Below are 22,207 nucleotides of genomic sequence, written 5' to 3'. Positions count from 1 at the left end.
CTGGGCAGGGGCAGAAGGGGATGAAGTTTCCCATACTTGGGGTTCCCCCACCACAGCACCATGGGTGCCCTGGTGCCAATTCCTGGCTTTCACTTCCCCATCCAATCGGCTTCCCCTGCCCGCATCCGAAAGGAAAAGGAGCGCGGTCTCTACCACAGTGTGACCTCCTCTGCCCTGGCACTGCTGCCTGCAATGCTGCCTGACCGCAGTTCTGCTGCCTGCACCCCGGCTCTGCTGCCTGCAACCTGACACTGCTGCCTGTACCCCAGCACTACTGCCTGTACCCCGGCACTGCTGCCTGCACCCCAGCTCTCCTGCCTGCACCTCACACTGCACAGACCGGGTATGGGGTGCTGGGCTCCATCTGGGGCTGTGCTCCCCTTGATCCTCCACTGTCCCAGCTGCTGCTGGAGCTGCCAGAGCTGCCGGAGCTCCCAGAGCCATCTCACAGGGGTGTCCCCAAGCGGGAGCAGCCATGGTGACAGTGGCACTCGTGCTGCGCGGGGTGCCCACTGTAACCACTGTGGCCGATGATGGCCATGGCACTGGAGCAGGTCTATTGTACGGTGCGTGGCTCTGGCTGGTGACAGCACATCCCCCACCCAGAGCGGTCGATGCAGGCAACATCGCACACATCGACCCCGTGGTGCCGGTGGGTCTGGTGGGCTCTGCTCTCATGGGGCAGCGGGCAGCAGGTGTCCTTCTTGGAGGGCTGGTTGGGGGCATTATCCCCGCGGTGCAGGCAGCAGCAACAGGCATTGCCCCGCAGTGCAGGCAGCAGCAATGGGCATTGCCCTGCGGCACTGGCAGCTTCACCCCGGCACATGCTGCACCCAGGGCCGTGTTTGCCCAGCAGCCGGCTCCGCAGGGTGCGGCAGCCGAGCCCTCCGCGCTGCTGGGTGCCGCCTGTGCCACACTGCCCGGCAGCTCTGTCCCAGCCCTGCCTTTGCTGGAGGCTTTTGGTGGCCGGGGGGTGAGTGGCACCTGCCCCGGTGCTGCCGGTGCTGCTCCTTAACCCGAGGGCCAGGCAGTCCCCGAGTTGCCTGTGCTGGCTCCCTGCCCACGCCGGCTCCCTGCCCGTGCCGGTTCCCTGCCCGTGCTGCCCCGCCACCGCCAGTTGTGCCGCTCCTCGGGGCCACACCATATCCTGCATCCCCGGGTGCCCCCCGCTCACCTCCGTGCCTGACGGCACCAACAGCTCCGTGCCAGGTGGTACCGCCAGCTGCCCCCCCGGGGCACCATGTGCTGGGGAGTGTGCAGGCAGGGGTCCGGACGTGGTGCTGGGCAGAAGAGCCAGCAGCCTCCGAGCTGCTGGCACTGCATCTTGCACCCACAATCGGCTTTCCTTACCTGCTACGTCCTGCCGGCGCGGCCCACAGGCATGCTGAGGGACTGTCCAACGGTACCAGAGGTGGCCATGGCCGGTGGGGATGTGGGGAAGGTCAAGTAAGGACCTGTAACAGCCGCCTGTGCCAGTGCCTCAGGGATGAGCCGCCATGCCTGAGCCTGCCACAGCACTGCTGGCCACGGCACCTTGGGTGGGGGGCAGACTGTGGTGGGGATGGGGGTGACTGAAGCCCCCCATACCGCAAGCAGTAGCACTCAGCCCTCTGTCTGCGCAGCCTTTGTCCACGTCACCCTCCCAGCCACCACCGTCACCTTCTGGCTGGGCCAGCTCTGGGGGGGTGACGGGATGCTCCCCCAATTCCTTCTTCTGGCGTCAGTCCTGGAGCACCCATGTTTTCCAATCCAGCATGATGGCTTCACAGTGACCCACCTGCACCCATGGGACAGACCCCACTTCGCCTGGCACAGACCCCCGGCACAGGGGTCCACACCACCCCCCTCACCTACCTGGGAGCTGCCGCGTGCCCCCACCCGAGGGCCACCAGTGCTGCTGGCAGGGCACAGCCTGGCACGGCACGGCAGGGGGTTCCCTCTGGGGCCGGTTGGCCCCGAGCGGCTGTTTCCCCTTTTTGGCTGTGGGAGGAAGTGGCCACAGGCAGGAAGGGTCCCCACACACACCCCTGGCCCCCCAGCCCTGGCCCCTCTGCCATGCCACCGCCGCAGGCTCCCTGATGCCCAAATCCCCCAGACCTGGCCCCTCTGCTGGCACCCTGGCACAGCCTAACACAGCCTGGCACAGCCTAACACAGCCTGGCACAGCTCGGCATGAGGGTCCCAGCCCACCATGGTGAGACCCCTGCTGAGGCCCTGACCTGGCTGTGCCATGGGGCCCGGGGGATGCTGGCGGTGCATCCTGGGCAGGGGCAGAAGGGGATGAAGTTTCCCATACTTGGGGTTCCCCCACCACAGCACCATGGGTGCCCTGGTGCCAATTCCTGGCTTTCACTTCCCCATCCAATCGGCTCCCCCTGCCCGCATCCGAAAGGAAAAGGAGCGCGGTCTCTACCGCAGTGTGACCTCCTCTGCGCTGGCACTGCTGCCTGCACTGCTGCCTGCACCCCAGTTCCGCTGCCTGCACACTTGCACCCTGTGCAGCCTGGGAAGTGGTGCTGGGCTCTCTCTGGTGCTAACCTCCCCGCAACCCCTCATTATCACAGCTGCTGCCGGAGTGCCAGAGCTGTGGGACCCATGTCACAGGAGTGTCCTCGAGCAGAAGCAGCTGTGATGACAGTGGTGTTTGTCACAGCTCACAACGGTGAGGGCACTGGAACAGGTTTATTGCGCGGTGTGAGGCTCTGGCTGGCAGCGGCACAGCCAGGGTGGGTTTGGTGCCGGTGTGGGGGCCAGCCCAGCCGCTCACCGGAGGAAGAGGGGCTGCCCATCCTCCCGTGCCAGCTCCTGCAGGCACTCATGCAGCACCATCGCATCTGCCTGTTCCGCCGGTGGCACCGTTTCAGTTACCACGCGCCGCAGGAAGTCTGGGCTGTGGCAGGCGTGGGCATCGGGCCCTGGCAGCTCCAGCAAGATGCCATAGGTGTTGACAAGGGACTCGGCAAAGGCTGGGTGCACTGTGGGGCTGTAGCCCAGTGCCCGCAGACGCCCCAGCAGGCTGATGTAGCGCTGGGCAGCGGCGGCACAGTACTGCTCGTCAAAGCTCCCTGGCATGGCACCGAGGGCGGTCTGCAAGAGGAGACAGGGCAGGTGGGTCCCCAACACCCATGGGTGCCCAAGTGGCAGGGAAGCCAGGGTGCTTTGGGCTGCAGCCATGGGCACCGTGCCTGGCTCCCTGGCAGAGCTGCATGAGCCTACCGCTATGATCTTCTCAGGGATGTTGGTGACGGTGAAGCCGTAGAGCCGGGCAGAGTCGGGGAAGACCCTGGCAAGGATGCGGCGGTCCAGCTGGAAGGCGATCTCTCCCACCAGCTGCCCCCATGCTGGCTGATGGCTGTCTGCGGGAGCTGCCAGCATCAGGCACTTACCCCTTGCCTGGCACGAACCCGGCACTGCCGCCCCGGTGACCATTCCCCAACTTGTCCCCATGCCCCCTGCCACCCCAGAACCAGGCCAGGCTTTGTTGCTGCCACCCAGTGCCAGGGTCCCAGTGTGTGTGTGTGTGGGTCCAAAGGCCAGTATGCTGGGTTTTGCCAGGCAGGGATGCCAGCAGACTGGTTTGGCTGGATGGAAAACCCATATGCCAGCTTTGCCCACGCAGAGATGCCATATGCCAGCTTTGCAGGGCAGAAAAGCTGCCATGCCACCTTTGCCTGCACAGATGGTGCCATGGCATCCCCAGGGACTGTTGCTCCCTGGCTTTCCCATGTGTCCCCTGGCACAGGGTGACCGTAGCCGCTTGCCCAGGACCTCACCGCGTCCCCCAGCCACAGAGCTGTGGGAGTGGGGAGTTGCAGGGGTGCAGCACCGCACACCCTGCCAGTGCCATGCCCCAGCCCTCACCTTGCAATCTGGAGCTTTGTGGCAGCTCCTGGCTGGGAGTGAGCCAGTTGGCATCATGGGCCACCTTCCAGGAGGGCTCCTTGCACCAGGTGTCCGGCAGCTGCAGGTCCAGCGGCTGCTGCTCCTCCGGGGCTGGTGGTGGTGGGACCGGGGCTGGGGGGACCCCAGCCTCCGGCCCCTGCAGGTCTGACAGCCGCAGCTTGGAGCTGCTCAGGGCTGGCGCCAGGGGGTCCTGTGGTGGGTCGCAGGGCAGCCGGAGGCCGGGGGGGGTGACCAGTAGAGCCGAAGCAGTTGAGGGGGCAGGAGAGGCGGGGGCTGTTGTGGCTGGGGCTGTCGTGCATGGTCACTGGGAGGGCTACCAGGACAAGGATGGCAGTCTCAGTCCTGACAGCACTGGGGGGCCCTGTACCACACCCCCACCCCGCACACTGCAATCCATAGCTCCCGCCTGTGCCGGCCCCACAAACATGCATGGGGAAACACAAGGCCACAGTATAGGTAAAGGGATGGGATGGGATGGGGATGGGGATGGGGATGGGGATGGCGATGGGGAAGGGGATGGGATGGGGATGGGGATGGGGATGGGGATGGGGATGTGGAAGGGGATGGGATGGGGATGGGGATGGGGATGGGGATGGGGATGGGGATGGGGATGGGGATGTGGAAGGGGATGGGATGGGGATGGGGATGGGGAAGGGGATGGGATGGGGATGGGGATGGGGATGGGGATGTGGAAGGGGATGGGATGGGGATGGGGATGGGGATGGGGATGTGGAAGGGGATGGGGATGGGGAAGGGGATGGGGATGGGGATGTGGAAGGGGATGGGGATGGGGATGGGGATGGGGATGGGGATGGGGATGGGGATGGGGATGGGGATGGGGATGGGATGGGGATGGGGAAGGGGATGGGATGGGGATGAGGTGGGATGGGATGGGATGGGATGGGATGGGATGGGATGGGATGGGATGGGGATGGGATGGGATGGGGGTTGTGATGTGATGGGGATGGGATGGGACTCAGCCCACTATCCCTTCTCTCATGAGCTTTGGAGTCAGCCTCCCCCCCCACCAGCTTCCCCCCTAATACTTCTGCTCCTGGTGGTGAGTGAAAGCGCCCCGCTGCTGATGTCGGTGCTGCCCAGCATGCCATCCTGGGTCTGCTGGTTCCAGAGGTGCTGCCAAGGCGGGGTCTGGGAGATGGGGCTCTGCTGCGGGGGTGCCAGATCCCGCTCCAGAGCGTTGGCTGCATGTAGAGGGAGGGTATTTGTAACTGCAGCACCCACTGGCCCAGGACCACTGCAGAGCCACCCATGCCCCCCACCTGGGCTAAGGAAGTTGAAGCATCCCCCAGCAGAGCAGGGCGCGGAGGTGAGGGGGGGTGCTGAGCTGGGCTGGCCGTGCAGGAGGTGCCGCTGCTCCCTGAGCTGCCCCACCACCTGCATCAACTCCTCGTTCTCTGCCAGCAGCGCCTCGATCTCTCGCCACAGCCGGTCATAGCAGGCAAAGACCAAGCGCCCCGCACGTGGGTGGTAGCTGCAGGGCACCGGCTCCATGGCAGCCCCTGGTACCAGGCCGGGCCGTTCACCCTGACACGGGCCCTGTGCCAAATGGCAGCGCTGGGGCCAGAGGCACGGGAAGGCCCTGGCTTGCTGTGGGACACCAAGAGCGGCCATGGTGTCTCCAACAGCGGGTGCCAGGGAGGGACATTTCCAGAGGATGTCACAGAGGGACAGCCCCCCCCCGCCCCTGCCCGGGCTGTGGCAGTATGACCCCGCCTCCATCCTGGTCTTTGTTTACGTAACAATCAGAACCACAGACCGGTGGGTGGGCGTTGGAAGGGGCCTCTGGAGACCACCCAGCCCAACCCCCTGCTAGAGCAGGTTCTCCTCCAGCAGGCTGCACGGGGTCGTGTCCAGGTGGGGTTTCAATGTCCCCAGAGAAGGAGACCCCCAGCCTCTCTGGCCAGCCTGTCCCCGTGCTCTGTCACTCTCAAGGGAAAGAAGCTTTTCCTTATGTTCAGATGGAACCTCCTGTGCTGCGGTTTGTGCCCATTGCCCCTTGTCCTGTCGCTGGGCACAACTGAGAAGAGCCTGGTCCCATCCTCCTGATGCTCACCATTAAGGTGTTTGTATGCATTGGTAAGTCCCCTCTCAGCCTTCTCCTCTCCAGGCTGAACAGCCCCAGCTCCCTCAGCCTGTCCTTCCAAGGGAGATGCTCCAGTCCCTCATCATCTTCATAGCCCTAGACCCTCTCCAGCAGTTCCCTGTCTCCCTTGAACTGGGGAGCCCAGCACTGGACACAGAACCCCAGATGCAGCCTCACCAGGGCAGAGTAGAGAGGGAGGATCATCTCCCTCGACCTGCTGACCACACTCCATCTAATGCACCCCAGGGTCCCTTTGGTCTTCTGGGCCATGAGGACACACTCATGGTCATGGTCACCTTGCTGTCCACCACATCCTTCTCTGCAGAGCTGTCTTCCAACAGGTCAAACCCCAGCCTGTACTGGTCCCTGTGGTCATTCCTCCCTAGGTGCAGGACCCTACACTTGCCTTTGTTGAACTTCATGAGGTCCTTTGCCATGAGTTTCCTTTCTGCCCAACTCTTCAGCCTGTCTGGGTCTCTCTGAATGGCAGCACAGCCTTCTAGTGTACCAGCGACTCCTCCCAGTTCTGTATCATCAGCAGACTTGCTGGGGGTACGCTCTTTCCCTTCATCGGCACACCATAATTGACTTAGTCCCACCTTGCTGTTACTATAAACCTGGCATTTAGAGGACAGCTACTCTGGGCACCTGTTGACAGTCCTGGACCTCTCTCCTCCCCGAGCAGGGATGCCACTTGGGCAAGACTCGTGCCTCTGACTACCTCAGATGTTAGCTGGGACAACATTACTAACATAAGCGCTGAACTCATAACTCGAGCTCAATTGTTGCAGTAAGTGCATTTATCAATGGCAGTTCTGAACCTGTTATATCTGTCACCTTAATAAATCATCTATTTTTCTTCAAATCCACTAAACCGTTTCAGGGAAAGCCCTTGAAGGGGCTCTGGCAGGCAAACGTTGATTCTGATGAGTGGCTGTATCCTTGAGACCTAAACAGTTGACCAAATCTGAGACTAGGATGAGATCCAGCTGCACCAAGACTCCTCTCTGACGAGTTAGAAAACAAGAGGGTCCTTTCTGAACCTCATTGATATCAAACACTTAATAAAATTGCATACATTGCTGGTAGCTGATCTTTAGCAAAAACTAGGGGAAAGGTAATTGTGGCAGGGGAAGATCATGACCCTCATTGACCACCAGCTCATTGACTGCCAACTCATTGAGCACCAACTCATTGGCCACCAGTACTCAGTGACCGCTGACTCATTGGCCACCAACTCATTAACTGCTGACTCAAGAAACTCCCCGATCCAAAGAGAAATAGAGACGGAACAAGCGGATTAATTAACATAAGAAACAAGAGAATTGCTTAAAATAGGAAACCAAGTACTAAATAATGAAATATGTAACTTGTAATCAATAAAGGCTGATGTATTAGCTGGTTGAAAAATATGAATAGTGTAAAGTTTTGACAATCAGGGAGCTAAGCATTTGGGGGTAACCACCTTGCTCCCTACTTTGTGCAAACTAGAATAAATGAATAGAAATTTCTCAATTCGGTGTCTGAATCGGCACCACACACCAGCTAACAAACCCACCTATGAGACAACAATCCCTGTGTGCCACTGCTGTGGGGGACACATGGTGGGGACCCTGTCTCCATCCCCATTCTGCCTTGGTCACAGGACACCCGCCCCCCCCAGCACCAGCCTGCTGCTGTGGGTGCCAGGGGCTTGCACATGGGGGGCCATTACAGCCCCTCCTGCTGCTGGGACCCCTTCAAGGGCTGTGCTGCAGCCCCTTGCCATACCCCTGCCACTCCAGCTGGCCCGGTGCAGTGGGTTTGTGCTGAAAGGTTTTGGCAGTGGGGGGCTACAGGGGTGGCTGCTGCAGGAGGCTGCTGGAAGCTTCCCCCGTGCCCGATGGGCCAACACCAGCCGGCTCACAGACGGAGCCACCGTGACGAGCCCCTTATCAGTGACAGCGATAACGTATCTCTGGGGTAACAGAACTAAGAAGGGGGGGGGGGGGGGGGGGGGGAACTGCACAGCAGTGGCCAGAGAGCGGAGTGAGAACACGTGAAAGCAGCAGCCCTGCAGACCCCAGGTCGGGCTCCAGGTTCCGGAGCAGAGATTCCCCAGCAGCCCGTGGGGAGCCCACGCCGAGGCAGGCTGTGCCCCCAGCCCATGGAGCCCACGGGGGAGCAGATCCCCCCCCTGCAGCCCATGGAAGGGACCCATGCCAGAGCAGGTCATGGAGATCCGCAGCCCGTGGGAAGGACTCAGGTTGGAGAAGCTAGTGGAGGACTGTGTCCCATATGGGAGGGGGGAGGAGGTGGGAAACTGGGGAGTGAGGTTAAGCCTGGGAAGAAGGGAGGGGTGGGAGGAATGTGTTTTAAGATTTAATTTTTATTTCTCACTACCCTGCTTTGATTTGATCTGTAAAAAATTAATTTCCCCAAGTCAAGTTTTGCCCATGATGGTAGTTGCTGAGCGATCTCCCTGTCCTCATCTCGACCCATGAGCCTTTCGCTTTCTTTTCTCTCTCCCGTCCAGCTGAGGAGGGGAGTGATGGGGCAGCTTCGGTGGGTGCCTGGTGCCCAGTCAGGGTCACCCGATGCCCAGCCAGGGTCACCCCACCGCAGCCAGCATGTCCGGTGTGCCAGCACACTCCGTGGAAATCCTGACCAGCTCCATCTTCACAGCCATCTCATCTGCCAGCACCACCCAGCACCGAGGGGCCAGTGGAAGAGACCCTCAGCACGGTGGTGGTGTCCTGCCCGCTCAGCACTGGGGTGGCCATCGACCGGCGCCCCTTGATAGCCAGCAGCCTGGCCTCCCAGCTGCTGGAGGAGCTCCTGAGCCAGCAGCCACCAGCAGCGGCCCAGGGCCAGCCGAAGGCTCCGACGAGCAGTGCCGTAACCAATGAGCGGCGCCGTATCTCCTCCTCCTCCTCCCACTCCTCCCTGGAGAGGCTGCGCTGACACAACTGCTGCTTCCAGCGCTCCAAGGAGCGCTCCCAGGAGCGGTGCCATGCCGCCAGCCACCGGGATGGACCAGGGCATCGAGGTGACACCATACCACCCACCTGGCACCTGGGCGCTGGCCCCCTGCACCCAGTAGCACCTGAAGAAGTGCTGGTGCTCCCCATGGGATGTGCTGGCTGTCTGGCCAGCCCATGGTGCTGCCAGTGTCCCCGGGCACGGCCAGTCCTCCGGCGCCGGCACTGCCTGTGCCATGCCGAGTCCTGAGGCACAACGCTGCCAGGGAGCCACCGGCTCCATTCCCAGGGCCAGCAGGGAGCTCCCCCGGGACCCAGAGCCCACCCAGCAGGTAGCCGTTGGCGTGCCGGCCTGGTGCGGAGCCATTCGTAGCCAGGCACAACCTTTGCCCTCTGGCGCAGGAGCCCCTTGCAGCACCACGAGCTCCCTGCCTCACCCCTCCTGGCTGCAGGGACCCACTGGGATGCCGCGCTGCTGCGATGGAGAGTCGGCACACAGCTGCGCCAGCTCGGTGCCGGGCTGCCAGCCAGGCCTGCCGTGCTGGGGCAGTGGCAGAAGAACAGCAGGCAGCAGCCCCCTGCCCTGCAGCAGGACCCCAGCCCCTGCCCAGGCACCACAAAGACAGTGCAGTTCGTGGCCAGGTCCTTCGATCTCAGGGCCCAGCAGGATGTGGCACAAGCCACGAGGGAGCAGCAGCCCAGCCCTGCCAGGGCAGCAGAGCCAGGAGCTGTGATGGAGGGGAGGGCAGGTGGCACAGTGGAGACACCCAGGCTCCCCAGTTGCCAAATAAACCCCAGCCCGTGGTGACTGTGAGTGCTGCTGGTGACTGACCCTGAGGAGTGCTGGGTGCTGCTGAGGCTGGAACACCACGGGAACATAGGGAGATGGGTGATGCAGGCACTTCTCCACCCTGGCCACTGCTGCCTGTGCAGGCAGGGATTGCCTGCCTGCCTGCCTGCCCGCCCACCCCCGGGAGCAGCCAGGGACTGCAGGCAGGGAGCTGGGGGGCTGGGCCAGTCCCAGGCAGGGTGCAGGCAAGCCTGCCTGCTCCTCCAAGGACTGGGGTGCAGCAGGCAGGAGGGCAGGGAGATTCAGGGGACAGCAGCTGCAGGGACAGCCCTGAACCAGAGAGTCCCCGTGACCCCAAGACAGCAGGACAGGGAGGCAGAGGATGCCTGCGGCAGGGAGCTGGCAGCCCCGAGCTTGGCCGTGCCAGGCCCTGCTGGCATCGGTGGGGAACGGAGAGCCAGAGTTGGCAGAGATGAACTAGACGGAGGTTTATTAACAGCAGGAGCTGGAGTCACAGAACGGGGCAAGAACAGAGCCTTGGCCACGTGAGGAGGGGGCTGGGGCTGGGGTCCCAGCGCTGCCCAGGCAGAGATGGGCAGGGACAGCGGCTCAGGCCCTGGGAGGGTGCCAGGTCCCAAGAGGGACTTTCCAGCAATGCCCAGTGCAGGGACCCCCCCATTGTCTGGCCAGGACCCTGCCCTCAGCCCTGCCTGCAGCCCAAGGAGGGCGGCCACCAGCGCTGACCCTGCCTGCACGGGTAGGAGGGTGGCGAGGGGTGAGGACAGCACGTGCGCAGGGGGAGCAGGACGGAGGGGATGAGCTCCACCGTGGGCAGGGGGAGAAAGTGCTTCCAGTCCGCGTTCAACGCAAAGTGGGGGAGGGGGGAAAAGGCCGTATTCACAGCATGAGGGGGGAAGCGAGGGTCCAGGCCGGGGACTGCTGGGGGGGGCAGAGGGGCAGCGGGTGGCTGCAGCACCCTGGCAGGCAGGCGGGCACCCGCAAGCGCCATCTGCCTTGCACTCACCTCCCAGCGAGGGGACAGAGCTGTAACCCAGGACCCTCCTGCCACAGGAGCCCCCCATGCCCCCCCCCAGCCCCGGCCCAGTGAGCCCCTGCAGCCGCTCCTGGCTGGAGCCAGGGAAGTGGCCGGGGTCAAAGAAACTCTAACGGGCATACCAACAAAGGGGTGCAATGAGAACACCAAACAAAACCGGCTACGGTGCGGGGGGGGGCACGAACCAGGACACACGCCGTGAGGTGGCATGGCAAGGAGGGACTGCTACTCCTTGGCCCTGCCGATGATGGCCAGGATGTAGAGGAAGATGTTGATGATGTCTGTGTAGAGGTTGAGGGCAGCGAAGACGTATTCCTCAGGGCTGAGCGCCAGCTGCTTGTTCCCCAGGATCATCTGTGTGTCCACTGCCAGGAACTGCAGGAGAGGGGAGGCACATGGAGTCGGGCAGGGGGTGGCGGGGAGGCCAGCAGCATCCCACACCCCACACAACACCCCATGACTGGGTCCTCGGACCCCCATCCCCCCCCCCTCCAGCACCCAGGGATCCAGCAGGCAGCTCAGCCCCTCCCTGGGATGGGGTAGCAGCAGGAGGTGGGAAACAACAGGGCCCCTCTGGCACTTACGCAGGTGAAGAGCAGGGCCCCCAGGGAAGCGTAGATGATGTCCATGATGCGGTTCCGGATGAAGATGCAGAGGATGGAGAAGACAATGAGGACGACGAGGCAGATGATGAGCACGCCGCGGCAGGAGGTGAAGTCGTACTTGGTCTGTGGGACAAGAGAGAGTGAGCAGGGAGCCAGGGAGGGGGGTCATACACCCAGTCCAGAACCCCCAAACCCAGCAGGGAGCCAGGGGGTTCATACACCCGGTTCAGTGTCCCCAAACCCAGCAGAGAGCCAGGGGGGTCATACACCCAGTTCGGTGTCCCCAAACCCAGCAGGGAGCCAGGTGGGGTCAAATGCTCAGTTTGGAGTCCCCAAAGCTAGCAGGGAGCTGGAGGCGGTGGCCATACACCTGGTTTGGAGCCCTCAAACCCAGCAGGGAGCCAGGGGGGACTGGTACGCCTGCTTCGGTGCCCCCAAACCCAGCAGGGAGGTGGGGGGGGTGGTACACCTGCTTCAGTGCCCCCAAACCCAGCAGGGATCTGGGGGTGTCGCCCAGCCACCTGCCCCCACCCTTGGGCTGACCTGCAGGGAAAAGATGACGACAGTGAAGCAGACGACAACGGTGATGCCAACGGCCATGATGACAGCATCAGTGTTGTAGAAGCTGGCGATCATCCCCACCATGTAGGACAGGCTGACGGTCAGGATGGACTGAGGAGCAGAGAGGCACCCTGTCACACCGGCTCAGCTGTGCCCCCCGCCTTTGCCACCCATGGCTGCGTTCAGCCGGCACCTCCGCAGCACCTAACGGCCTTCGTGCGGAGCTCTTGGCTCTGCCAAGTCCAGAGCAGGCTCTGCTCTCATCAGGCCAGGCAGTCACGCCCCCCGCACACCCAAACCCACCCAGCCATGTCCTCCCTGGGACCTTGGGTGTCCCCAGGGTGTGGGGCTGGGGTTGCCAAAGCCATGGCCAAGTCTGCCACCAACCCAGCATGGCACTTACCAGGGCCACCAGGTTCCAGGGGTGCTTGCGACGGAAATCCCCGCAGCAGCTGAGGACGATGAGGGAGATGAAGAAGACGGCGTAGGACACGTAGTATGTCCAGACGTTGCGCTGCACGAAGCCCTTCACGCCTTTCACAAAGGTGAAGATGGCCACGAAGGCGAAGGTGACAGTCAGCTGCAGGGTGAGCACCAGGAAGACCTGGGGGACGGGGACAGGTGACGGCAGGGCAGGCAGAACCCCCACCCCCCCAGCAGCGAGCAACCCCGGCCGAGTCCCACCTTGCGGATGAAGGCCTGCCGAATGCTCTTATCATCCCAGTGCGCGGTGGGGAAGTCCTGGTTGTCGTAGTAGGAGGGTGGCCCATCCTCGTGGTAGGTGCTGTGCAGGGGTGCTGTGGAGAGAAGTGGGGGGCATGGGTGAAGGGGGGCTGGGGAGGGGGGCTGCCTGCACCACACCGAGTCCCTATCCTAGGACCTGCCCGCCAGGGCAGCCGCTCACCGACTCGGATGACCATGATGCCCGGTCTCCACAGCCCACGGTGGGGCCCAGCTCCAGCTGGCAGTGGTGAGGAAAGAGGAGAGATGGGGCTGAGGGGGACGGGGGTCGAGGAGGGGACAGGGGATGGGGGGAGTGGAGCTCTGCGCCCCCCAGAGCTGGCTGTCACGTCGGCATCCCCACCAAGCCGACAGCTCCAGGCAGCGTCACCTCTCCCGGGGCCATGCCAGCACCCTTCTCCCGTGGGCAGAAGCCCCCTGGGGTGCTCCCCAGAGGTCGGCTTGTCTGTGGGGGCTCGTGGGGCAGGACCCCTTCCCCAGGGGTCCCTGCAGCCCCACTCATGCGCCCTGAGCTGCGCTACCAGCCAGACCCCCCCTCACCAGCCCCTGCCTGGCCCAAACGGGACCCTCCCTCCATCGGAATCCCCTCTCCCAGAGCTGCTGCCAGCACCCACCGCGCAGGGCAACCCCCTCCTCGCCTGCACCCTGGGATGGACCCCCCCCAAGCCCGAGCCCCGTTACTTACAGTCTTGGTCCCCAGGGACCATGGGCTGTGGCTGGGCATACGGCGGCTGGGCGTAGGGGCCCTGGGGGTACGGCCCCGGGGGGGGATATGGCCCGGGGGGATACGGCCCCGCTGCAGGGTACGGCCCCGGTGGGGGGTACGGCCCCGGCCCCTGCGGGAAGCCCGGCTGGCTGTAGGGTGCTGGTGCGAACTGGGGCTGGGGGTAGGGCGCAGCAGGGTAGGGGGGCTGCGCATAGGCTGGGGGGGGCGCGGGCTGCTGCCCCGGGAAGCCCTCGCCCGTCACCAGGAAGCTCTTCTCGTGGGACATCTTCCCCCCGGGCTGGCTGCCGCCTCTCTGCTGTAGGGAGGAGGGAGAGGGGTGGTCAAGACCGGTTGCCATCACCTCCCTGCCACCACCACCCTCCCACCGCCGTCACTCTCCCCCCCCCTCCATCACGCCCCGCTGCCATCACTCCCACACTCAGGCAGTCCTGGGGGTCCCAGCCCCGGTGCAGCCTCACAGTTTGGGGGTCCCAGCCCCGGTCCCGCTGGCTCCCCAGCACAAGATGGCCGCCCCGGTGGCAGGGCCGTTGCCACGGTGACACCCCCATGGCTGCCCCGGCTGCGGGGAGGCCTTGGCCACCGCGGCGGGGCCGCTGCCTTGCGGTGGCTGCCACCAGCGGCGACCGGAGCGCCGGCGCTGCCCAGCTGCCCGTCACCAGCCCTGCTGCCTGCCCGCCGCCGCCTCCCCCGCCACCGGCACGGCCGGCTGCCAGGCTCTGCCAGCCCCGCTGCCGGAGCACCGCGGGCCGAGCAGCGCCGGCACCACCGGTGGCACGGGCTCCCCTCGCCGGAGGTGACCGCCGGTGGAGGAGCGGGACCAGCGGTGCCGTGCCGTGCCCCACGGCCCTGCCTCGGGCGGGCAGGCAGCGAGCGGGACCGCGGCGGCGAGGGGTTTGCGGCAGGCACCGGGGACGCCCCCGCTCCAGATGACCGGGCCCAGCTGCCGGTGGATGCCGATGCTGCGTGGAGCTCGCGGTTACAAAACCAGGCGGCTGCGGGAATGGCGGCAGCTCGGCCCTGCGCGGTGATGGCCCGTCACCGGTGCCGCCGCCATAAATACGGCCTGGCAGGCGGCGGGGACAGGCAGCTGCCCGCAGGGTCGGCAGCTGGCGGGCAGAGCCCCCGGCCAGCTCTGCGCAGTCCCACGCCGCGGCAGGTGGGACACGTCGGGGCCAGTGCCGCAGCAAAGCGCCGGCGTCCCCGGGCACGGGGCCGTCTGCAGCCAGTGCCGGTGCCAGCGCCAAGGCCCGGCCAAGTGACAGCCCGCCTGGCCGGTGGCGCAGCCGGAGCCAGCTGCCCGCGTGATGCCCCAGCCCAGTGCCACGGGCCTTGGGGAGGGGGGCGGGGGGCTCAGCCCTGCGACACCGTGGCTGCACGCACATGCCCCCTGGCTCAGCGAGGGGCTGCCAGCCTGGACCCCCGGCACAGGCAGCCCTGGGGGAGGGCAGGGACCCGCGTGGGCAGCGCCAGGGAGGCGCAGAGGGTCGATGGAGCACCCCAGGCTGTAGACGGCACGGGGGGGCACATCACGGGGCGGGGGGGTACAGGGTGCACGCTGCACGGGAGGGCACAGGGCGCACGCAGCACGGGAGGCACAGGGCGCACCAGGCGCAGGGTGCATGCAGCACGGGGGACACCCTGCGTGGGGGGCACAGGGTGCATGCAGCGCAGAGTGCACCGTGCACAGGGTGCACGCACCATCGGGTGCGGGTTTGCATGGGGCACAGGGGGCGCACGCGGCACGGGGTGCAGCATGCATGGGGGCACACGCAGCACGGGGGCGCAGGCTGCACCGGGGTGCACGCAGCATGGGGTGCACCCTGCATGGGGGTGCACGCAGCACGGGGCGCAGCGTGCATGCGGCACGGGGCGCAGGGGGGTGGGTGCATGCGGCACAGGGTGCACCACACACGGGGCGCACGGGGGTGCATGCGGCAAGGGGGGGCGGGGGGGTGCCTGCCGGCCGCCCCCCCCGCCGGTGGATTTTCCCGGGAGCCCCGGTAAGCGGCTTTGCCCTGACGCCCAGTAATGCCCCAGCGCGGCCTATTTACGGCAGCAGCAATCCTAATCCCCTGAGCGCTGCCGCTGCGGGGGGGACACAGCCGTGGGGGCCCCCTTCGTGCCCAGGGGACTGGGGGTCCCTCTTGGGGCCCCGCTCCCGCTACCCGGTTGCCGCCCCCCTCCACCCGACCCGGTCCGCTGCGGAATGCGGCAGCGCGGTGCGGGGGAGGGGGAGGAACGCGCTCGGCGGCGGCGGCGACGGCGACGACGGCGGCGGTGGGGTCTCCGTAGGCCCCCCCACACCGCACACACCCCCCACCCCGTGCACCGGCCCCCCCAGCCCCTCCCGGTTCCCCGCTCACCGGGCCTGGCCGTGCGGCAGCGCTGGCTCCGCTCCGCTGCGGGCGGGACCTCCGGCGGGGGCGGGGCCTCGGGGGCGGGGCCTGAAGGGGTGGAGTCTCTGGGAGGGGCGGGGACAAGGGATGGGGCGGGGCGTCGCGGCACAGCGCCCCCGTGTGGCGGCAGCGAGGCTTGGGAGCGGGGAACTGGGGACCCCCGCGGGTGGGCCCTGCCCGTGGGCAGCCCCTGCCCGCCCCCTCCTCGCTGCCCGCTTCGTCCCACCGTTGACGAACGGGGCTTTTCTCCTGGTTTCCCCCTGTCACGCGTGGGGCCAGTCCCGTGTCACACAGAAGGGTCGGTCCCGTGTCCCCCTGTCACGCGTGGGGCCGGTCACGGGTCACGCGTAGGGGTCCGTCCTGTGTCCCCCTGTCACGAGTGGGGCCGGTCCCTTGTCCTCGTATCACGCGTGGGGCCGGTCCCGCATCATGCGTAGGGGCCGATCCCGTGTCCCTGTATCACGCGTGGGGCCGGCCCCATGTCCCTGCCCCCCGCCCCGGGCCCCGCCCCCCAGCACTTCCTCTTCCCGTGACCGGCCCGGCCCCCCGGCCCGTTTCGGTTTCGTTTCTTTGCCGGGGCGGGGCCGAGCAGCGGGGCCGGTTCGTGGGGGGAGGCCTGCCCGGGGCTGAGGGGGGGGGGGTTTGGGGGAGGTCCTGGCCCACGACTGGAGGGGGTGTCTGCTCGGGGCTGGGGGGGGGGGGGGCGCTTGGGGGGGTCCTGCCCCATGATTGGAGGGGGGGCCCTGCCCCACGGCCGCGTGACTGGTGGGGCCCGGGACGGGTGTAGGGGCACCGGGGCGGTCTCTGGTCCGTAGGGGCTGCGGGAACACGTGGGGCTTGGGGTCACGCGTGGGTGCGGGGGAGTCCTTGGTACCGGCCCCCCGCCCCCCAAGGTGTTTGTGCCGGCAGGATGGCCGAGGAGGGGGTGCTGGAGGTGGGGGCCGTGTCCCCCACCACGCAGGAGGAGCTGGTGGTCCTCTACTTCGAGAGCCGGCGGCGCTCGGGGGGCGGCCCCGTCCGGAGCTGCCAGCGCCTCGGCCCCCTCCTCTTCCTCACCTTCGAGGACCCCCAGGGTGAGTGCGGGGTTGGGGGGCAGCTGCTGCCAGCTGCACTGGGAGCGGGGTGCGGGGGCATCCCTATCCCAGCTGGGGAGCACTGGGAGAGGGTGTGGGGGCACACCAGTCTCACTGGGAGCACTGGGTTAAGTGCTGGGGGGGAATCGCAGTCCTGTTGGGAGTACTGGGTTGGGGGGGAGTGTCACCGTCTCAGCTAGGAGTACTGGGATGAGGTGCGGGGGCTCTCAGTTCCAGCTGGGAACACTGGGATGGGTTGAGGGGGGGGCCCAGCCCCACTGGGAGCAGCAGGGAGTGGCCCTGTGCCCCCCAGGAGGTCCCAGTGTGGGGCTGGGTGCCAGCTGGGCTCGGGCACTGCTCCCCCCAGTGACCCCTGTCCACTCCTGTGCAGATGCTCAGAATGTCCTGGCCCGTGGCAGCCACCGGCTGGGGGGGGCTGAGCTGAGGGTGCGCCCTGCCCCACACTGGGACCCCACCCGGCTGCTGCTGCGGGGCCCTGGCCCCCAGACCGCCCCCGAGGCGCTGGAGCCACATCTGGAGCCGCTGCTGGGACGCCCCTGCAGCACCTTCAGCCTGGACCGGGGCCCGGGGCCCGACTGGGTGCTGCTGCACCTGCGGGACCCCATCACCCCCCAAGGTGGGTGCGGGGATCCAGGGGGTGCTGCGCTCACCCTCGCTGCGGTGCCATGCTGCTGCCGGGAGTGCCGGGCAGTGGTTGGGGTGCGGGGTCTGCGGTGCTATTTGGTGGCTCTGCAGGCCCCCCACACCCTGTGCTGTCCTGGGTTGCAGCATGGGCTCCGTGCCACTGAGCAGCGCTGGGGCCACGTTGGCCACGTGCTCCCTGTCTGGTGTCACCAGTGCTGGGGGGTGCACGCGGCCAGCACGGCACAGGGCCGATGCTGCTGGGTGCCGCAGCCCTGCAGTGGGTGAGCGGCGGTGCCGGGGTCCTGCCAGGGGGCTAATTGCCGTTGGAGTGCTTGTGGTTCCCTCCTGCCAGGCCTGACCCGCCGGTGACAAATGGTGCCATTGGCATGGCCTGGGCAGCTGTAGGGGTATCCCAATCCTAGTGCTGCCGGGGGGTCCCCAGCATCAGCCCCACTGTCACCGCCGCCCCTGTCCCAGCAGAGTTTGCAGCAGCGGAGCAGCGGGCACAGCAGTGGGAGCTGGAGGGTGCCACGCTGGCCCTGCTGCGGCTGCCACAGACCACCAGTGTGCTGGTGCGGGCGGATGCACCGGAGCTGAGCCGTGACCTGCTGGAGCTCTACTTTGAGAACCGGCGCAGCGGTGGCAGCAGTGTGCAGGCAGTGCGGCTGCTGCCAGGTGGCCAGGAAGCCATCGTCACCTTCCAGGAGCCAGCAGGTGAGTGATGGCAAATGGCACCCTAACACTGGCGCTGCCCCAGCCGGCTGCCGCTGCCAGGCTTTGGCCTCTCTGCCCCATCCTGCCAGTGCCCTGGCTGGGGCGAGGGCAGGGCCGGGTGCTGGAGGGGGCTGCGCTTGGCTGCCCATCCTCTCCCCCCACAGCGGCAGAGCGGGTGCTGCAGAGGTCCCACCAGCTGGAGGACATAGTGCTGGTCCTCACACCCCACTACCCCTTTCTGGAGCCACTGGAGGAGGACATGGCGACCGCAGTGGACACAGCGACCCCACCAGACACCGCAACCCTGCCAGATATGGCAACCCCCGCAGATGCAGCAACCCTGCCAGATATGGCAACCCCTGCAGACACCGCAACCCTGCCAGACACAGCCCTGGCCCCCCTGCCAGGCACTGTCCCCCCAGCCCCTGCCAACCCAGATGCCTGCCCAGAGCTGGCAGAGCCACTGGCGTTGAGGCCGGTGCTGCCATCGGCTGCCTTCCCCAGGAGGGGTGAGGACACGGCAAGGGATGAAGATGTGGCCAGCCAGGGCCAGCTCCAGGAGCAGACAGTGTCAACTTTGGCAGGTTCAGTGCAGGACGAGGTGCTGGTGCCAGCGGAGCCGGGAGCGCTGCGGTATCTGCAGCGGCACTACCAGGACCTGCTGGCCAGCATCCCCGAGGTCTCCTTGCTGCCACTGGAGGGGGGGGATGTCGCTGGATTCCGGGTGAGCTGTGGGCAGGCGTCCAGCATCGAGGGCTGCTGGCACCGGGGTGCCAATGCAGCAGGCCGTGACCACCTGGCCCTCACCGGCAGGTCAGCGGGGAAACGGGCCAGTGCCAGGCAGCAGCTGAATTCCTACAGAGCCTGCTGGGCACCGTGGGCTCGCAGTCGGTGACACTGCAGTTCCCAGGCATCACCCGCTTCCTGTGGGACAAGGGCGGGCAGAGCATCCTCCAGCAGCTGGAGAGCCGCTTCCCTTGCATCTTCGACTTGGAGGGTGTCCACTGGAGCCCCCTGGACCCCCAGGTACAGCCAGCCCCCACCCTGACTGGGAATGCAGGGGGCCAGCAATGGAGCCGCCGTGTGGCAGGTGCCATCGTGCTGATCCCTGCCATGCATGTGTGGCACTGGTGACAATGTTCTGCTCCTCTGGCCACACAGCTGGACCTGACAAAGCTGCTCCCCCCAAGCTGCCACCTGGACGCTCTGCCTGCAGCACCATGCTCCTGGCACTGGAACCTGCAGGATGGTGCCAACGATGCTGATGGTGCCAATGATGCTGATGGAGATGACTTTCGCTCCAACATAGGTAAGGGGTGGGGTGGGGTGAGGGGGCTATCCCAGCACCGTGATGGGAGGGGGCTGTGGGTGCTGGTTCCCCTGGCCACACCATGGTTGAGACTCACAGTTGACACCTCGCTTCTCCCTGCAGAGGAGATCAAGGAGCTGCTGGCAGCCCTGCGCACTGGTGAGGCCGCTGGCGATATCAGTGATGTCTTGGACAGGGAGGAAGACCATGATGCCAAGTCCCTTGCCACATCTGATGGGGATGACAGTGAGGAGATGCCATTGGGCGGGCCGGGGACTGGGATGGATGAGGAGGCACAGATGGTGCTGGCCATCCAGCGCTCCATGGACAGCACGTGGCACGAGGAGGAGGAGCTGGCGCGTGCCACTGCGCTCTCGCTCCGCTCCTACCACCGGGAGCAACAGGCAGCACCTAGCGTGCAGGGGGAGGAAGATGCTGGTCTCCTGGCTGCACTGGAGGCCTCCCTGGAGGAAACTCTGCCTGTGGCAGATACGGCACGGGTGACGCTGTTCTCCTCCTTCGAGGGGGACGTGGCGGCGGTGCCACAGGCACTGGAGCAGGCACTGGAGGGGCACCTGCATGCGGAGGAGGTGGAGAGTGAGCGCCTGCGGGCACTGCCGGCTGCCTGCCGCCGCTGCCTGACCTTCCTGCAGCGCAAGCACGCCGTGCGCCTCTGCTTGCGTGGCAGCACCGCCACGCTGCATGGCTTCGCTGAATACACTGCCGCTGCTGCCCGTGAACTTGCCCTCCTGCTCCAGCGGCTGCCGCCGCTGGAGCATAAACCCCCCACTGCTGTCACCACTGCTGCGTGCTGGGTGCGCTGGGACCCCTCTGGCACCGCCATCCCCTACACCCCTGAGGCTGCCATGCTGCTGGAGCAGGCCTGGCTGCGCCGGGAGCACCGGCTGGACCTGCTGCTGGACGGACAGCCCTTCACCATCGACTTTGAACGGATGGAGGAGTATGACATCGGCAACGCCTGCACCGTGGCCATCTCCCGCAGCAAGCCCCCGACAGAGAGCGCCCGCCGCCTGCTTGGTGCGTGCCCAGCATTGCCAGTGCAGTGCCACCCCAGCCGTGCAAGTGGGATGGTGCCATGGAGCCAGCCCTGCCCCCCACCACGGGGTCCCTGGCCTGGGGAGATGCTGTGGCACACCGGCATTCACCGGAGCTGTGTCTGGCAGGGTCGGAGGTGCTGGGCCTGGAGGAGGAGGTGAGGTTGATGCCACTGGCTGAGGACTCAGAGGAGTTCTGTGACACCGTGCACCATTTCTACGAGACGCTGGAGGAGCTGCACAACAAGATCAGCATCGTCAAGGTGGGTCCTGGTGGTGATGGGGTGGGGGGCACAGGCCAGGGGCATCTCCACGGCAGAGCCCCAGACACTACAGTGCTGCCCGGCAGGTGGAGAAGCTGATCCACCCACTGCTGTACAAGCAGTACCAGCTGAAGAAAGCCAGCATGGAGAAGACCTGTGCCAGCGGCACAGTGGAGCGGGTTCTTTTCCATGGCACGAGTGAGACCTCCAGCCGCGAGATCTGCTTGCATGGCTTCAACCGCAGCTTCTGTGGCAAGAACGGTGAGTGCAGGAGCAGGATGGCACCAATCTGGGCACGGTGGTGCCACCATGCCCTCCACCTGGTGCTGTGGTCTGACACCCCCCCCCTGCCCCACAGCTGCTCTCTATGGGCTCGGCGTGTACTTCGCGGTGCGTGCAGCGGTGTCGGTGCAGGAGCAGTACTCGCCGTGCAGCACTGACGGCAGCAAGTACATCTTCGTGGCCAAGGTGCTGACTGGGGACTATGTGGTGGGGGCACAGGGGCTGCGGGCCCCACCGCTTCGAGAGGGGGCTGGGGTCCCCCTGCGCTACGACAGTGTGGTGGACAATTGCCTGCAGCCCGCCATCTTTGTCATCTTCAACGACACCCAGGCCTACCCTCAGTACCTCATCACCTGCCGTCGCCACGGACCCCCACCCTGAGCCCCACGGCTCCTTGGCACCTGCTGTCCTGGTGCACCCCCCACCTTGCCCTGGGGGCCTCGGGGTACAGGGGGCTCCCTGCCCTGCCTGGGAAGCTCGGAGTAGGGGGTTTCCCAGCTGGGGGCTGCTTCTTGCCCCCAGCTCTCCAGCCCCTGGGGATGAAGGGGTGCAGGAAGGCTCGGAGGTCACCAGTGCAACTGGGAATAAAGTTGGAGCAGCCTTTCCCAGTGTCCAGTAGGTGCAGGGGGGCTGGGGGGGGTGTGTGTGTGGCCGTGGAGGGAGGGTGCTGCTGTGGGCTGCACTTTGGGGGCTCTGGGTGGGCCAGCAGCCATGCAGGACTGCAAGCTGAAGACCCACCTGTAGCCACAGTGGTCCCTGGGGTATGGTCCCCCATAGTGGGAGTGGGTGTCATCCTGTCCCCTCAGCTTGTCCCCCCCCATGCTAGGGACACAGTCCCCTCTGGGCATATCCTGCCTGGCTGGGGGACATGGCGCCCCCCTAGGTTTGTCCCTGTCCTGGCATTGGGGTCCCCTCCAGCTCATCCCCCCTGCCATCCTGGGGCACCAGCCCCCCTCCCAGCTCACCCTGCAGCCCTGGTGTGAGCATAGGCCACAGCACCCAACATCTGCTGGTCCCGGGGGGCT

The 22,207-nt window shown here is 66.0% G+C and overlaps 3 protein-coding genes across 7 annotated transcripts; 1 reads left to right on the top strand and 2 right to left on the bottom strand.

The window, feature by feature from the left end:
• Positions 1-2,757: 2,757 nt before the first annotated feature.
• Positions 2,758-5,415, bottom strand: SPATC1 (spermatogenesis and centriole associated 1). Its single transcript, XM_040586686.1, has 4 exons — positions 5,299-5,415; positions 3,862-4,093; positions 3,217-3,356; positions 2,758-3,087 (listed from the first exon to the last, which is right to left on the bottom strand). The coding sequence occupies exons 1-4, from the start codon at positions 5,413-5,415 to the stop codon at positions 2,764-2,766; spliced, it is 813 nt and encodes a 270-aa protein (XP_040442620.1). The 3' UTR covers positions 2,758-2,763.
• A 4,815-nt stretch (positions 5,416-10,230) lies between these two features.
• Positions 10,231-15,937, bottom strand: GRINA (glutamate ionotropic receptor NMDA type subunit associated protein 1). Of its 2 annotated transcripts, XM_040587485.1 has the most exons (8): positions 15,809-15,937; positions 13,404-13,740; positions 12,882-12,938; positions 12,662-12,774; positions 12,381-12,581; positions 11,960-12,088; positions 11,396-11,539; positions 10,231-11,186 (listed from the first exon to the last, which is right to left on the bottom strand). In XM_040587485.1, the coding sequence occupies exons 2-8, from the start codon at positions 13,708-13,710 to the stop codon at positions 11,037-11,039; spliced, it is 1,101 nt and encodes a 366-aa protein (XP_040443419.1). In that variant the 5' UTR covers positions 13,711-13,740; positions 15,809-15,937; the 3' UTR covers positions 10,231-11,036. The 2 variants fall into 2 exon arrangements, with proteins under 2 accessions (XP_040443419.1, XP_040443420.1); XM_040587486.1 differs by lacking the exon at positions 12,882-12,938 and having other exon boundaries at positions 15,809-15,936.
• A 418-nt stretch (positions 15,938-16,355) lies between these two features.
• On the top strand, positions 16,356-21,785 carry PARP10 (poly(ADP-ribose) polymerase family member 10). Of its 4 annotated transcripts, none has more exons than XM_040587480.1 (12): positions 16,356-16,441; positions 16,751-16,914; positions 17,306-17,551; positions 18,040-18,273; positions 18,438-18,620; positions 18,657-18,997; positions 19,087-19,299; positions 19,435-19,582; positions 19,706-20,620; positions 20,767-20,900; positions 20,987-21,161; positions 21,259-21,785. In XM_040587480.1, the coding sequence occupies exons 2-12, from the start codon at positions 16,752-16,754 to the stop codon at positions 21,561-21,563; spliced, it is 3,057 nt and encodes a 1,018-aa protein (XP_040443414.1). In that variant the 5' UTR covers positions 16,356-16,441; position 16,751; the 3' UTR covers positions 21,564-21,785. The 4 variants fall into 4 exon arrangements, with proteins under 4 accessions (XP_040443414.1, XP_040443417.1, XP_040443418.1 ...); XM_040587484.1 differs by lacking the exon at positions 16,356-16,441 and having other exon boundaries at positions 16,555-16,914; positions 18,657-18,782; positions 18,864-18,997; XM_040587483.1 differs by lacking the exon at positions 16,356-16,441 and having other exon boundaries at positions 16,554-16,914; positions 21,023-21,161.
• The last annotated feature ends 422 nt before the right edge of the window (positions 21,786-22,207 follow it).

This window comes from Falco naumanni, chromosome 3, assembly GCF_017639655.2.
Source record: "Falco naumanni isolate bFalNau1 chromosome 3, bFalNau1.pat, whole genome shotgun sequence".
In the NCBI taxonomy this organism is placed as follows: domain Eukaryota; kingdom Metazoa; phylum Chordata; class Aves; order Falconiformes; family Falconidae; genus Falco; species Falco naumanni.
Note: the sequence above shows the minus strand (reverse complement) of the source record. Positions and strands in the feature narration are given on the sequence as shown.

What these genes read in the sequence shown, in the direction of transcription:
- PARP10 (XM_040587480.1), top strand. Translation starts at nt 16,752, where the DNA reads ATGGCCGAGGAGGGGGTGCTGGAGGTGGGGGCCGTGTCCCCCACCACG. An exon ending in CACCTTCGAGGACCCCCAGG is followed by an intron (nt 16,915 to 17,305) that starts GTGAGTGCGGGG and finishes ACTCCTGTGCAG; the next exon opens with ATGCTCAGAATGTCCTGGCC. An exon ending in GGGATGTCGCTGGATTCCGG is followed by an intron (nt 18,998 to 19,086) that starts GTGAGCTGTGGG and finishes CCTCACCGGCAG; the next exon opens with GTCAGCGGGGAAACGGGCCA.
- SPATC1 (XM_040586686.1), bottom strand. Translation starts at nt 5,415, where the DNA reads ATGGAGCCGGTGCCCTGCAGCTACCACCCACGTGCGGGGCGCTTGGTC. An exon ending in AGAACGAGGAGTTGATGCAG is followed by an intron (nt 4,094 to 5,298) that starts GTGGTGGGGCAG and finishes GACCCACCACAG; the next exon opens with GACCCCCTGGCGCCAGCCCT. An exon ending in TCCCTGAGAAGATCATAGCG is followed by an intron (nt 3,088 to 3,216) that starts GTAGGCTCATGC and finishes CTCCTCTTGCAG; the next exon opens with ACCGCCCTCGGTGCCATGCC.
- GRINA (XM_040587485.1), bottom strand. Translation starts at nt 13,710, where the DNA reads ATGTCCCACGAGAAGAGCTTCCTGGTGACGGGCGAGGGCTTCCCGGGG. An exon ending in GGTCCCTGGGGACCAAGACT is followed by an intron (nt 12,939 to 13,403) that starts GTAAGTAACGGG and finishes CACCACTGCCAG; the next exon opens with CTGGAGCTGGGCCCCACCGT. An exon ending in TCGTCATCTTTTCCCTGCAG is followed by an intron (nt 11,540 to 11,959) that starts GTCAGCCCAAGG and finishes CTTGTCCCACAG; the next exon opens with ACCAAGTACGACTTCACCTC.